This window comes from Schistocerca nitens, chromosome 7 (assembly GCF_023898315.1).
Source record: "Schistocerca nitens isolate TAMUIC-IGC-003100 chromosome 7, iqSchNite1.1, whole genome shotgun sequence".
NCBI lineage: Eukaryota > Metazoa > Arthropoda > Insecta > Orthoptera > Acrididae > Schistocerca > Schistocerca nitens.
This window is the reverse complement of record NC_064620.1, coordinates 313279371-313295727: the sequence shown is the minus strand read 5'-3', so window position 1 is coordinate 313295727 and position 16357 is coordinate 313279371. Positions and strand designations below refer to the sequence as shown.

Sequence of the window (16357 nt, the reverse complement as noted above, 5' to 3'; positions counted from 1 at the left end):
CAATGAAAAACAATAAAAATTATGGTAGAAGCTAGATCTGGTGCTTATTTTCCTTCTAGGAGCTATCTAGTTAATACTAAAGAAAGAAAAAAAAAACAGTGACCTACAGTAAACTGCTGGGGCTATCTAGTGAATATTATTAAAGAATTAAACAGTAACCTAGGGTAAGCTACACTTATCGATTATCCCTCATATTTATAACGTAAACAAACGTTTACGTACAGGCGAAAATGACCTAATAAAACAATAAAAATTGCTACCTTCAATGTATCGAGTCTAAATGACACTAATGAACATAAATACTGAGTATTGTACACTGACAGATGCAGGTACAAAACAAAACCTTTAGCTAATAATAAGCATTCAGAATGTAAAGCACAAATATGAACTCTATAGGAAACAATGGGCTTAACAGTACATGATCACTAAAACCCACAACAAGCTAAGTAATTTAAGCAGAGAGCAAGGCGAGTTTTAGCTTTCTGCTAAATAAATTGTATGTAAGAAGGACTCAAAAGTTGTATTATAACACAGATTTACTCAGATATTGTAGTGTAACACTAATTTACCATGTATTTTACGTTTGCTTAACTGTTAATGCTCGCAGGTTGCACTAGTCAAACATATACAAGTGAGGTTAGAATTGACTGTCAGTATCACTTTTCCTAATAAAACGTATAAAAACTTCTACCTTCACTGTATCGAGTCTAAATGACATTAATAAACATGAATTCTGAGTATTGTACACTCACCTGAACTGATTAACCCCGTATTTATAATGTAAACAAACGTTTATGTATACATGAAAAATGACCCAATAAAACGTATAAAAATTGCTACTTTCAATGTATTGAGTCTAAATGACACCAATAAACATAAATACTGAGTAGTGTACACTGACTTAATTGATAATCCCGTGTAATTAATGCCAGTTGAGAATGGAAACAAATGTTTGCGTACATACAAAACTGTCCTAAACAAAAACTTCACTTTTCCTATTCACACACAAATAAAAACTGGTACCTTCAATATATCACGTCTATCTGACACTAATGCACATAAATACTATAGAATATGCAGCAAAAACAATTAATTACTAGCTAAATTACTTATCTCGTAACACAGCAAGTGAAAAGTGCTCGTATCTGGCATCAAGGGACAATCATTGTGAGTGAATGGAAGTGAACACTTGCAAACTAGCATTTGCAGAAAATATGGGTAAAGTCATTTAGACTAGAGGGAATGAAAGAGAACATGAGATAGTGAACATTGCCTATGAACACTGTGTTATTAGTTTTTAGTTTTTTGAGCTAACATTCTGCATACAGGATACAACTCTATCTTGTCAAAGCCACAATGCAAAACTTTGCTATGCAGTGAGGATTATTTTGCATGGCGAGCACACTGTTCTTGATGGAGTATACAAAATGGCAAAGGGCAGGAAGAATTTAAGTGTTTCAATTTGTATGGAAGCGTGACATGTGTGGAGATCATGCACTTTAAAAGGAATTCCATCTCTCCTTAGCACTGGTCCACAAATTTCCTTGTATGTCGGCTGTGATTTTTCCATGGCTTCTTGTTACCACTGAGGGGAAATTTATAAACAGAACACTAATTACTGACATCGAGCATCATCTCAAGAGGTGACAAAGCGTTTCCACTAAGTAAGGTCTAATGGTCATATTCTTCCCCCCCACCCCCCACCCCTCCCCAGCCAAAAAAAAAATGGTATAGTGGCAAAGTGTGAGCTTCATGATCCAGAGAGCGCAGAATCAAATCCCGAGCATTCACTTCTCACAAATGTTGGAGTGGCCATGAAAGATATGTTGTTAAGATCCCATGTTACAATGAAGGTCTCCATTTTCTGATTAGGTAACTGGGGAAGGTTAGAGACACACAAGCAGCAGCAGTGGTGGTGTCCAGTTGAAAGACCTGGAAGAGGCTGCCTGGGTACACCAGACAGAATTCTCTTTTGCTTGTGTTTGTTAGCTTGTTTGCTCTGGTGAAAACCTGGCTTAAAATATACAAACATTTTTTGAATAACTTCATATCAACAGTTCAATTCTTACACATGTAATTCTGATAAAAGTGGCTAGCATAGAAAATAAAATCATGGCAGTGTTTGATGTCACAGATGACTCCCCCCCCAATGAGGACTTTTAATTTGTTGAAATGAAATGTGTCTTGCAGTACTATATTTTATAACAATTCCTGTAGGCCATTCCTTATAATAATGGTTGAATGTTGTACATTTGACTATCAGTGAAACATTTCTTTCTTTATTCCCTGTAGTCGTCACAAAAATGTGAAGTGTCTACTGAATGATAAAAACAAACATTTTTCTTACACCAGGCACACCGGACAAAGGAAAAATTGATGCAGTCAGGCACTTCACAGTAACTAGCTACAGTCAGAACTAGAATGGAGTCAGAAATGGTCCCGGCTGTTGTTCTGTATATTGCACTGCATACCAGGCACACTTGATCATGTTCGTAATGCATGGCGAAGAAAACTGGTAATGCACAAATGACAAGAGCTTAAGAATACTATTCCGCTGATAAACATAACATGACATGACAAGAGAGAGGTATCAAAAATCATGTCGTCTGATAATTTCCTGAAAAATGCTTTCCACAGCCGAAAAAATTCTTTATTGAGAGGTTGAATTGCACTAGTAGTTCAAGGTGGAAACCACATTACACCTGCAGGTTTTTCGCCAACCTCCAAAAAAACAGATGCATTGTTATGTCCAGACCACGAATCCAATAAAAGCAACAAATTAGTTTCTGCAGCTGGTAGAAATATGTTTCGAATGAAATGTTGAAAATAATTTTTTCCCATTGTAACAGATTTTGATATGTCAATTTTTTTGCAACCAAACAGTCATTTTTTAAATTTTTAGTCCTAATTTGCCTAGCAGTTCTTGAAAACAGATCTACAGCTGTGGAAACAGTAAACCACTCATACTTCTCACTGACATTATGGTATGTGAATGTGGCATTGCATTCATTGATCGGGCAACCAAATCCATCTTTTTTTCACCCCAAAATGATACAAGTGCGGTGTGCACACAGTTCTTTCACGAAAACTGACTGATCAGCATTATAAACAGCAGTTGCGGTGATAACAGTAAGTTTTATCTTGACGGCAGCTATGAATTTCTCTAGAGTATTGTCTATCAATGGCAGCTGCTATATATGTTTACTTGACGTAAACTTGGTAATTTTACAACTTCCTATTCTGTATGATTTCTTGAACCTGCATGGCCAGGTTGACAAAGCCTGGAAATTAGCAATGTTCATATCAGATGCAGTTTGGAGGGACCAGTCTTGCAGATCTCCATTGTAATGGTGCATAGCCTCTCACAAGCAGTTCTTAATCTTTCAAACAGTTTTTCATTCAGGTGGTTTTTGGTTTCTGTTTGCCACATATTTCTTACTTCATGTAATTCATTTTGCCTTTTACAGTTCACACTCCAATTTTACGAAATGAAAATGCCTTTGCACATTGCATAACTTCAAGCAGTTTTTCCCTCCTTCGTTTAACCAATGTTTCACTGTCCTTTTTTTTTTTTAGGCTTAGAAGATCTTCTTCTTCAGAACTGTTACTGGGGCAACTGACATTGTCCGAACCACAAATCATGGAATCATCACAGTTACTTCCTATTTCTTCTAACGTATCCAAAATTTCAAATGAAAAGTTGATATCATTTGAATGAATGTCAAGGAAATCAACTAACAGATGACACATATGTATGTCCTCAGAAGAAGTAGGTGATTTCAGCTGGAAATCATGTTCTTCATATTTAATCATTGCTAAATTGAGAACTTTAATTGGATTCCACATAACTGTGGAACTGAAGAAAAGAAAAAGGTACCATTAGCAGGCATGCCTTATGAAAGTACAATCAATATTAATTCAGCTTTATCTGTACTGTCAATACTTACCAATACTGCAAAAAGCAACTGATAATTTGTAATAGATGTTACTTGAGTGGCTAATTCGAGAGAACAATAACTGTGTGCTGTTGAGTCAGAGAAAATATCAATGAATGGTAACCTGAAACATCCTTTACAAATTATGATCGGGTTGTGTCGTGTTTCCTATTTACAAATGTACCACTGACCTCAGCTGTGTGTGTGTGCCTAGTAGCGCATACATATATTTTTTTTTTTTTTTAAATACTTCTAGTGCCTCTTAGCAGATAAAATTTTGGAAGCACATTTCTTTCGTTGTCTTCTTCCTGTGTAAAACTTTCAGGGTAGATTTCGATATGTCTTTTTGGATCATTCCCTTGTTAGGTTGATAAGCTAGTCTACATATACATTTTCTCTAAAGAACCTTCACTGATCAATAATAGGATAGTCAGAGCAGTTCCGCAATATAAGGGAGAAAACGTTGACAGAGTGAAAGTTTACATAAATTCAAGAAGGAATGCTCAGACCATTACCTACAAAATTCAGAAATGACAATTCAAATCCACTTTATCACAAAGTTTCAGAAAGAATACTACCAGCTTAACATCTCACCTAATCATTTTGGCTGACTATATATACACTCCTGTTGTTTATGTTGTGACCAGGGCACCTGAGGGAGCAGGTACGCTCGAAGACCTCTGGGCCCAGATAATGGTGGGAAGCCACCAACCCCAACCACTCTGCCCCTGCCCCATAAGCCAGTTATAAATTTGGATCTGATAATAAAAACCTATTTCTCTGAGGAAATGAAAAACCAGTTCAAGTGTCTGTATGTTGCCCACAGACAACACAGGCAAAGAACCCAGAGAGCACCCTTAGTATGGAGAGCAGGACTGGGCACACCACCCAGGTTGCGAGCTACTGTCTTTAATGCTTCACAACCATAATGCAGGGGTGGCTCATTAAATAAGATAAAACTATGTGTCGTTTGTTATGACTGATGTGGAGGTGACATGTGATGGTGGAAGGGATCTGCAGGAAAAGTTCCACTAGTGTGTGCAATCATGGTAGAAGTGTCTCCGACAACCTCATCAATATTATCTGACACAGGGAGAAAGCTGAGAGTAGAGGTATACAACTGTCAGCTCAGACTTTGGAGAGCCTAGCATGGCAACTGGTTCATTAGGCAGTGAAAAGGAAATGACAGGATCAATGGAAAATAATTGCTGTCACAAAGATCATTGTATAGCAACCACTGTAGCAAAACCACGACATTGGGGAAACAGAACTCAAGACCAATACCTGGAAAGGTGCCACGAGTAGCTTAGACTGAGTAGGGGATCCATAATTGAGAAGAGGCAGTCATGATCAGAAAGAAGTTTGTCAATCAGAAGACCGCCACTGAATGCTGTTGTCCCCACAGTGGATGATGTGCACGGAAATCCCCAAGTATGAGAAAGGAGTAAGCAAGGAGGGTATTGTTGGATTAAGGTGGCCATCTCAAGGTATGCACTACTGTGCTCAGAGGCAAACAGTTGCAGCATATGGTTATCACTGGGGTCCTTTGCATTCACACTGCTACTGCTTCCAACATGGTACTGACGGAAAACCACTCGCTGACGACATTTGTGCTAATCAATGTACTGAGCCCTTCAGATACCCTCTCAGGGCCGGTATGGTTCTAAACCTCAAAGGGTTCGAGATTGGTCAAAAGTGAAAGGCCTTTCTAGGAGAGCAACACAGAACACGAACAAGAGGACAGTAGCAATTGTAGTTCTGGCAGAAAATAACATCCACTGCTTTTTTGTTGAATTATCACATTAAAGGTCTCCTAGTTAGGTATGAAGGAGCCAAGAAGACAAGTCATGCACCAGGATCACTGGCTGTCACTGTGGTGATAGAACAATCTCAATGAACATGGTGATAGAACAATCTCAATGAACATAAATTCTGAGTCCGAAGGCATTGAGAGGGGGGGGGGGGGGGAGGGGGGTAAATGCACCTCCACGATCACTGAAGATGTAGGCTTCTATTGAGATTTCTTCTTTTTCTCCTTAACTACCTTAGAAGGTCAGGGCTCTCGTGAAGACTTATCCACCATAAAGGCAGAAACTCAAGAGTAGTAGACAGCCCTTGAATGGTGCTCTGTGGCTCCTTCAGCCATGATCTGGTGCCACAAAACACAGGTTTAGTTGTTAGAAATGACCCTCGGTCAGTCCATAAGCAAACTAGGAACAGAGGGAGTAAGTTTTTGCAGCTCGCTTGATTTTGCTTTCCTTCCATGTCTTGGCCAAAGAAGGGAAGTTTTTGGGGTCATAACAATCATAACAATCTGTCTGTATTTTCACTGAGCCAGATGTTTGCCAAGATGCCACATACTTCAGTGGAGGGCTCTTCCCAGGGGTATCACTCAGCCAGAGCTATGGCACCTGGCTTACTGACCACTGCCTGGAGTCCTGTGCCCCTAAAAGAACAGACATACTCAACAGAGGTATTGGCTTGGGCAACTAAAAGTGAGGGTCAAACCTACATGTAGGGACCAATCATAAATTTATGAAATTAGTGTTGTAAAATGTTTTGGAAAAAATGGAAAAAGACGTAATCAGTGTCCTATAGAAAAGTGAGGTTGTCAAAGATGAATCTATTCTGCAGATCTGAGAAAATCCTGAGAAAATACGTAGGAGAGAATAAGACTGCAAGATGGCAGCACAAAAAAAGCTGAAGTACTGGAATGGTTTGGAACTCCATGCTTGCCATGCACTTACTCACAAAGGAGTTGTGGACCCTCTTGGGGTCTTCATGTATTACATCCTTCCAAAAATTTATCAGTGATAATCTGCAGATGTAGGTCTCATATGCATGCTTCTACGTGCAGTTCTTTGACTACACCACTTATGTCTATGGCCTCAAATTTATGGCTATTTTTCTCAAATATGATATAACTGATTTTTAGGGTAATGCTCGTGAAGCTCTTTTGTAATTTGAAAGCTCAATTCTATCCACCAGTAGCCAGCAATGCCTAACATGGCTTCACAACAGCCTCTTTAGGCGTCACTTTTCAGGGTTCATCCAGTGCATACACAGGTTCCACAATGCTCCCAACCCACATTTAACTCTTACAGGGATGAGGGGCTGGACTTTGGTACATGTACCTGAAGATGACTGTTCCCCAACTGACTCCTTAGTTATGCTTTGAAATGTCCCAGTGAAGAGACCAAAAGGAAGATCTCAAGACACTGGGAGAAGCAGATCCTGAAAGACCATAAAATTCGTGATGCCACCTGATGCTCAAATAAATGAGCATGAGTTATGGAGGAGGCTTACCTACACATGTACTCAGCTTGCTGTACTGGAAAAATGATGATCATGGTGATGATGATAGGTTTATACAAGAAGTAAATTAATTATCTTTTTGCATTTCTACCACTTAGCTCAACTTCATTTTAAGTCTTGACAGTTAGTAAGAGAAATAACACAGGAAATAAATTGTCTAGAAAGATGAGCTTTGTAATATGAATGGTATCATATTACATGAATTTTTTAATAACTGCATACATCTGTAAGAGTACTGTGAAGAAATTTTATACATACCTTTACAAATGTGAGTTTACAGTTTATCTTGCCAGCTGTAATACGCAATTCCCCATATTGGTCAACCCATCGCTGTCCTCCAAACAAGTTGTGGACACAGGTTGTCACTTTGTTCCACTGATAGTGATCACCAAACTTTGGAAGGAGAACATTCACTGTACCTGCAGTTTCAGGGACAATAGGTACATTACGTCACACATACACACTGCATACATACATTTAATTACTATGAGCCATGACCAACCAATGATGTATATATGATTTATTTCACTGTTTGAGCAAATAATCTTCTACACAAGTATTTTCTATCAACAATGAGCATGCAGCAAAATTTTCCACATAGACTTCTGCACTCAAATTATACTTTGGAAACATCACTTTAAAGTACCACTGTCCAGTCAGAAAAAGAGATTTGACAAACCCCATGGTGTTAAGAGCTACATCAGCAGTAGTGCAGCTACTGAATGTATCAAAAAACCTGGGCATATACCTGGCTATCTCCAAATAATACTCGTTACATGGATGGGTGAACTGTCTCTTGGTGACAATTGAGGCAATACATGACTAAATTGGAACCTGAATTCCTTATTATTTATTCCATGAACTGCTAATCAAACTGTGACAAGACATTTTTAAGATGTTTTTGAAACTTTGTGTAGTAAATAAATGTCAGGACATCAGACTGTTGGAGATACTATTACAATATGTGCAGATGGGAGAATGGCTTGAACCCATCACTTCTACAATGCGAAATGGTGAGCGAGCATCTCTACCTGCTGTATTGGGCCCTTTGTTCCTTGGCATCATGCTTTGAAGGCGTTTAGAAGACAAGGAGAAAAAAAAGAGGAAAGGTCATGGCCACAATGAATGGCACAATAAATAACTGTTGAAATGGCTTATGTAAAAACATAATTCTGGTCTTGCTTTTGCAAAAGCTACATATGTTTGAGGCAATCTGTCAACCTGCTTAGTATACTAGATTGTGTAGTTGTAAAAGAAAGTATGAATATAGAAAGTTTAATGTTCAGTTGTTCATGTGATTCAAGTAGCATGGAGGACAATTAATACTTTATTTCAACACCCATCCACTCACAAGGAGATAGAGAAGTTCTTTGAAGACTGCTGGAATACAGTTTGGTGGAACTGACTACCATGTCCACTCCAGCAAACAGCAAGGAAAGGCAATCGAAACAAACCTTATTAAATAAAGTACCACCCTAAAATATCAGAGACTGCAGATCGCACACAGGACATGGAACATGAAAATCATATCAAAAAGTCACCCATGTCTCATTCCATTAGGCAGGTGTATTAGAAGAGTATAAAACACAGAGTACACGTTATGGATTTACACGAAGTGACATGAGTGGATGAAGAAAGACTCCTCAAGAGAATCTCTAGTGATTTACACAGGAAGTAAGTCAAGAAAATAATTTACAATGTGCTTTACCATTTCAAAAATGCCACACACACACACACACACACACACACACACACACACACACACACACACACACACACTTAAGCCACATGGAAAAAGTATCTCTGCTAGTACACATATAAAAGAAATCATTAATCATAAAAAATGCTAAGCTCCATACCAGACTGCAAGAAAAAAACTGCAGTAAGTATACATTAACTTCTCCAAGTAAACTATTTGCAAATAATGGTACAGAGGTCCAGTATTCCAAGATGGCGGCAAGGGCAAAAGCTAAGCATCTGTCTTTCCAAAAAAAAGTAAATTAAAAAGAAATCATGTGAAAACTGTAAGGATAAAATTAGCAAACTACATGAATACATAACTAATTTACAGTTTATTATCGATACTTTAAAAATGGATATTTTGAAATTACAGCTCACAAAAAGTGAACTAAACATGCTGAAATTTCCATGTGATAGTGCAACCATTACGGAAAAGTGGACAAATGTGACATACAAGAGCAGCAAGGAAAAAGTGTTAATTAAAAAAACTGTGGCAGTAGCACAAGCTTTGTACATGAAAACTTAGTTCAAGTACTTTCTAGCAACTTTGTGGAAGTGCAGACCTACGCAATTCTTGTGAACAAGATGAAGAGGAAAAGAACAATATGAATAAAGGAGGAGAAGAAAATTTATCAATGCTGACAAATAAGAAACAAGCATAAAAGTGGACAGCGTAAATCTGCCGACCCAAAGTTGAGTTAAAGTGTTTATTGAAACAACACAAAATGATTTCCAGACTGTAACACCAATAGCAAACTGTTCGTGCTTTCAGATAGCCACGGTCATGGTCTTGCAAATAAACTAAGAGAAGAAATTGATATACACTGAAGCACAGATATGTAAACAGGCTAAATACGGTGCTGCACTGCTACCACAATGGCAGGTTATCAAGATTCAAGTGAGTTTGAACATGGTGTTATAGTCGGTGCACAAGCGAGTGCCACAGCATATCCGAGGTAGCAAAAAAGTAGGGATTTTTCCCATATGACCATTTCACGAGTGTACCATGAATATCAGGAATCTGGTAAAACATCACATCTCCAATATCGCTACTGCTAGGAAAAGATCCTGCATGAACGGGGAATTGTTTAGTGTGACAGAAGTGCAACCCTTCCGCAAATTGCTGCAGACTTCAATGTTGGGCCATCAACAAGTGTCATCATGCAAACCATTCAACAAAACAACATTTATATGGGCTTTCGAAGCCGAAGGCCCACTCACGTACCCTTGATGACTGCACGACACAAAACTTTATGCCTCACCTGGGCCCGTCAACAGTGACATTGGACTGTTGATGACTGGAAACATGTTGCCTGATCGGACGAGTCTCATTTCAAATTGTATCAAGCAGATGGATGTGTACAGGTATGGAAACAACCTCACAAATCCATCGACCCTGCATGTAATGGTGTGGGGCGTGTGCAGTTGGAGTGATATGGGACCCTGATACGTCGAGATAAGACTCTGACAGATGACATGTACATAAGCATCCTGTCTGATCACCTGCATCCATTCATGCCCACTGCGCATTCCAATGGACTTCGGCAATTCCAGCAGGTCAATGTGACACCCCGCATGTCCAGAATTGCTACAGAATGGCTCCAGGAGCACTCTTCTGAGTTTAAACACTTCTGCTGGTCACCAAACTCCCCAGACATGAACATTTTTGAACATATCTGGGATGTCTTGCAACATGCTGTTCAGAAAAGATCTCCACTCCTTCATACTCTTACAGATTTATGGACAGCCCTGCATGATTCGTGGTGTCAATTACCTCCAGCACTAATTCAGACATTAGTCGAGTCCATCCATGTTGTGTTGAGGCACTTCTACTTGTTTGTGGGGGCCCTACATGATATTAGGCAGGTGTACCAGTTTCTTTGTCTCTTCTGTGTATATTCATATGGTATAGTGAAACCGACAGCAGCACTTGGTGAAATTAGAGAGATGATTGTATCTACAGAGATAAACAATGTACACGATAGAGACTTTGTTGTACTTTTGGGAGGTTCTAGCGACGTGGTGCTATGCGCGATCTTGAACAGTGTCTCAAAAATCTCACAAACATAAATGTGATAATTGTGAATATTCTGCATTGCCACAATCCAATGTTCAAAATGTGTGTGAATTCCTAGGGACCAAACTGCTGAGGTCATTGGGCCCTAGACTTACATACTACTTAAACTAACTTATGCTAAGAACAACACACACGTCCATGCCTGAGGGAGGACTATCCGTGACACGGTGCCTCAAACCGCACAGCCACTCTGCGCGGCATGGCCACAATCTTATGAGGTAATAATGTGTTAATAAAGAGATACAGATTGCCAATTATCAGATTACTTAAGTCTGCAAGCATTTTAAAAATGTGAAATGCATCAACATGGATATAGATTCCACATACAACATAATAAAAAAAAACACCAAAATAACTTCAAAAACAAACCCATAGCCATAAACCACCACCAGATCCAACAGGAACAACTAAAGCACCCCAAAAAAATGCACAGGTGACAGAACCATCAGCAAAACATGCAAAAATTTGTGAGGAGTCATCAGAAACAACAGTGGATAGAGAAGTGAATGACAAGGATACTGTCACTGCTCATCATCGAAATGATTAATTTGAAAATGACGAGAAAAATGAGACACACTGAACTATGTTCCAAACACAATGATGCTGCAACCCACCACTTCAGAAGAAATAAGCAACATTGTTCAGAACCCAAAAAATAAAACCTCAGCAGGTATAGATGAAATGCCTGTGTGCTTGATGAAGGACTGTATAGACAGTATCAAAGACCCTTTAGCACACATAATAAATGAGTCATTCTCCACAGGTTGCTTCCCAGAGGCACTAAAGCTTAAAAAATATAGAAAATTTTAGGACTATCTCTTTACTGTCCTCATTTTCAAAAATAAAGGAAACCATAATGAAAATTAGACTCCTGGAGTACTTAACTAAGTACATTCTTCTGTGTAAATAACAGTTTGGGTTCAGGCCTGGTAAAAGCACACAATCAGCTATTGCTCATTTTACAAATGATGTTCTGCAAGCACTCAATAAAGGAGATCATATTACAGACATCTTTCTTGACCTCAGCAAAGCCTTCCATACAGAAGACCACACAATTCTGTTAAATAAACTGGAATCTCTGGGTATGAGATGGGTAGTAAATAAGCAGTTTTGTTTATAACTAAAAAAACAGAATGCAATGGGTAAAGATCTCTCAAACAAACTGCAATCACATGAAAAAATACCTTTCTGACCCATAATACATTAATATTGGAGTCCCCCAAGAAAGCACGCTTGGCTCAATACTCTTCTTGATATACATGGTGAAACAGTATTGTTTACTGATGACAATAACATTCTAATCAGGGAAACGAGACCAAGGGTACTAAAAGACACAGCTGAAGAAACACTCATGCATGTATGCAGATAGGCAGACAATAACAAATTAAATGTAAAAAAAAAAAAAAAAAAAAAAAAAAAACACAACAGTACTAGTGTCCACAGCTCGTGGTCTTGCAGTAGCGTTCTCGCTTCCCGCGCACGGGGCGGGTTCCCGGGTTCGATTCCCGGCGGGGTCAGGGATTTTCTCTGCCTCGTGATGACTGGGTGTTGTGTGTTCATCATCATTTCATCATCATTGACGCGCAAAGTCGCTGAAGTGACGTCAACTAAAAAGAACTTGCAATACGGCGGCCGAACTTCCCCGCATGGGGCCTCCCGGCCAACAATGCCACACGATCATTTCATTTACAGTACTAGTTTCCACATAAGCAGAAAACCCAAAAATAACTCAAAGAGTGAAAGGATGCACAACTAAAATTTCACATATATTCGTTCTGTGATGAGTTATGGCATAATGTTCTGTGGAACAAATGAGCAGAACAGACAAACAATGTTTAAGCTGCAATTTTTTGCTGTACGAATTGTGACAAAAAGTAGCAAGAGAACTCACTGCTCTGAGTTGTTTGAATCTATGGGAATTTTTACTGTTCCATTTGAGTACATTTTGCAGATACATGAACATGGAACCAGATCCAGCCACCACTTACATCTCAACGGAAAAAACAAAACAAAAAATCAAAATAGTGTGCTGTATACTGGAATTAAACTATACTACAAACTACCACAAGATATCAAAGACAAAATTGAAGTACATGCCTTCAGGAATACACCAAAAAATTATTTGCTAGAAAAGTGTTTTTATACTGTAAAGAATAATCCAAACTAATGTGTAAATTTTGTTGACAATTGTGGTAATGTTTAATTACTGAAATTAATAGGCATTTTACAATATGTTCAATAGAACAATGAAATACAATGTTCAAATGTGTAACTCAGTAAGACAAGAAATGTATATATCTATTCAGGTACGTAATCAAACAATGGAAAATCCAGGATGGAATGTAACAATACCAGAGAAGGAAAGTTGCTACTCACCATATAGCGGAGATGCTGAGTCGCGATAGGCGCAATAAAAAGATTCACACACTCATAGCTTTCGGCCATTAAGGCCTTTGTCAGCAGTAGAAACACACACACACACACACACACACACACATACACACACACACACACACACACACACACACACACACACACACGCACGCACACATGCCGCAAACGCAACTTGCACACATGCCGCAAACGCAACTTGCACACACGTCTGCAGTCTCAGAGGGCTGGTTTCAGCTCTCTGAGACTACAGACGTGGGTGCAAGTTGCGTTTGCGTTAGTGTGTGTGCGTGTGTATATGTGTGTCTACTGCTGACAAAGGCCTTAATGGCCGAAAGCTATGAGTGTGTGGATCTTTTTATTGTGCCTATCACGACTCAGAATCTCTGCTATATGGTGAGTAGCAACTTTCCTTCTCTGGTATAGGTATGTGATCATGTACATTTGTGTATCTTTGTGTCTGTATTTTATGTATTTATGTGTTGACAACATCCATATAGTTTACATTATCTATGGATGGATAAACAAATATATAAAATAAGAAAGGTACATCTACAAAAAGGTGTAGTGATAAAAGAACCCTAAATGAGCTACAAATCAACACAACTGTCCCTTACACCAACTTTCAATGTAATATCAGAAAAGGCATGAACTCAACAGATGTGCGCAATATGGTCCAAGTAGATCATGTTTTAACATTAGAAAAAAGGATATAAAATGCTGGTTATTAAAATTAGAAGACAAGTTTTCTGTATACAGTATAGTAGGAAGAATACACAATTAAATTTGTTTACGATTTGATGGTGTGTAGGGTGCAAAATATTGTACACACAGCTGCCATCTCTGGCAGCAACTATAGCTGTAATCTCAGATGTGCACTGAACTGAATTGGCCTTAGACAACAGATACTAACTGTAACTACATCCATACAGGCCTTGAAAGGCGCAATGGTACTGACTAACTGCCGTGTCATCATCAGCTGTCAGGTGTCACTGGATGCGCATATGGAAGAGCATGTGGTCAGCACATTGTTCTCCCAGTCATTGTGAGTTTTTGTGACCAGAGTCACTATTCTCAATCAGGTACTTACATGGTCTCACAATAGTTGAGTGCACCCCACTTGCCAACAGTGCTCGGCAGATTCAGACAGTTACCCAAGAAAATGCTGGCCGAGCCTAGCAGCACTTGACTTAGTTGATCAGATGGGAACCAGTGTCAAAACTATGGCAAGGCCACTGGCTTAGACAACAGACACAGCTATTCAAAAACAAAGTTGCACCTGGTGCTGTAATTTGTTTCCAACACCATAATCGGTTTCAGCCATTGAGGCCAGTGATTACAAGCCTAGTATTGTGGAGGAACAAAGATGCAGACTTAGTCTGGATGATGATAAGACTCTCTAACACTTGAAAATAGCCATGGCGTCTGAAACTGGTCGTGGCATTAGAAAATAAAATTGTAACTGGTGCCGTAATTTCTTTCCCATTAATTGACACAATTGCAGATATCCAGAACCATCATGTTAACCCACCGCGGGAAAAAAATTACTGGTATGTCATTCCATGTTGCTTCAATTCAGAGTGTCTGGCGAGTGGGGCCATGGCAGTCTTTCTGAATACATAACCAAATGTTTTCAGTGGGTGGGAGATCTGGAGAATGTGTTAGCCTGGGCAACAGCTGAAGACACACTGTACTGAGGTACAACAAGTGAAACACAGTCCTGTGTTATATTGCTGAAAGATAATGTCAAGGATACCTCAAAGATAGGGCACAGTCTCCAGCTTTAACGCGACAGAAATGTAATACATGCTGCCCAAATTGCCAGCAGGTGACAGCGTTTCCTACCAAACAGTAGTTCACCCAATTATGCCATATGCTGAACCCATATGATAATCACAAATGCAGTCTAACAGCTTTCATTCATCTCTGAGCCCTCTATATGTGGATTTGTCCATTGTGATGCTATGTGCAGAAACCGGAACTTGTCTGTAAAAACAACGTGTTGCCCAGTGTTGCTGTTATGCACATCGTTGTCAATGTGCCACTGTCTCTGCTGTCGTGTCAAAGAAAGTCAGGAAAATGCTAGCATTCCATGTTGCTCCGTACGGTGTCACAATCTCTGAATGGATACTGGTCCTGCTGCAAACGAACCCATTTCCTGACTCAATGCATGTGATGTGGCTGTATGAAGGTCCACAGTCAAATGAACAATATGCCTCTGGTTGCGTTGAGGCTGCTGAGATCCTACGTCCTCATCTGCATGACAGTCATGCAATCCCAACTGCTGCGAGCAGCAGTGTTGTGGGATGATGAACCAATGAATTACAATGCTGAAGCTATCAAATACTGACATGAGCTGGTAATGTTCCTCCTCCTCCTCAGAAAAAGCGTAGCATGATCTTCATACAAACAAACCATTTCTGAATGAAAAACCCACTGCATAATCTACCTTTATACACACAATGTACGTGGACTTACTACTACTTGTGCAGTTACCATTTTAACGGTGTTGCAATTTTAATGGGCAACAGCGTGGTTACAACACTTGAATTAAGAATATCATTTTTAGATAACGTTATTAGGAGACAGTGATCTGTCAGTCTCAATCACACAGTTTTGCAGTCAGCTGAGTAAAATTATTAAAAAACAGTCTCGATCACACATTTTCATGGTGTTGCAATTTTAATGGGCAGTAGTGTGGCTTCAACATTTAAATTCAGAATATCATTTTTAGATTACATTATTAGGAGACAGTGATCTGTCAGTCTCGATCACACAGTTTTGCAACTGGGGTCAGCAAAGCTGTTCCAAGCATCATCAATGTCAGTTGGGTGGTGCTTTATCTGAAGATGTCTGACTACTAAAGGCCAAAACCAATCACACTTTTAATAACTGACTG

General features: G+C 39.2%; 1 protein-coding gene across 1 annotated transcript in view; it reads right to left on the bottom strand.

Annotated features, from left to right (window-relative positions):
• LOC126194885 (oxysterol-binding protein-related protein 6-like) overlaps nt 1-16357 on the bottom strand; it is a 277022-nt gene that overhangs the window by 26758 nt on the left and 233907 nt on the right. Inside the window, exon 15 of the mRNA XM_049933235.1 lies at nt 7509-7669. Coding sequence (XP_049789192.1) covers nt 7509-7669 — 161 coding nt within the window. The remainder of the gene's footprint in view (nt 1-7508; nt 7670-16357) is intronic.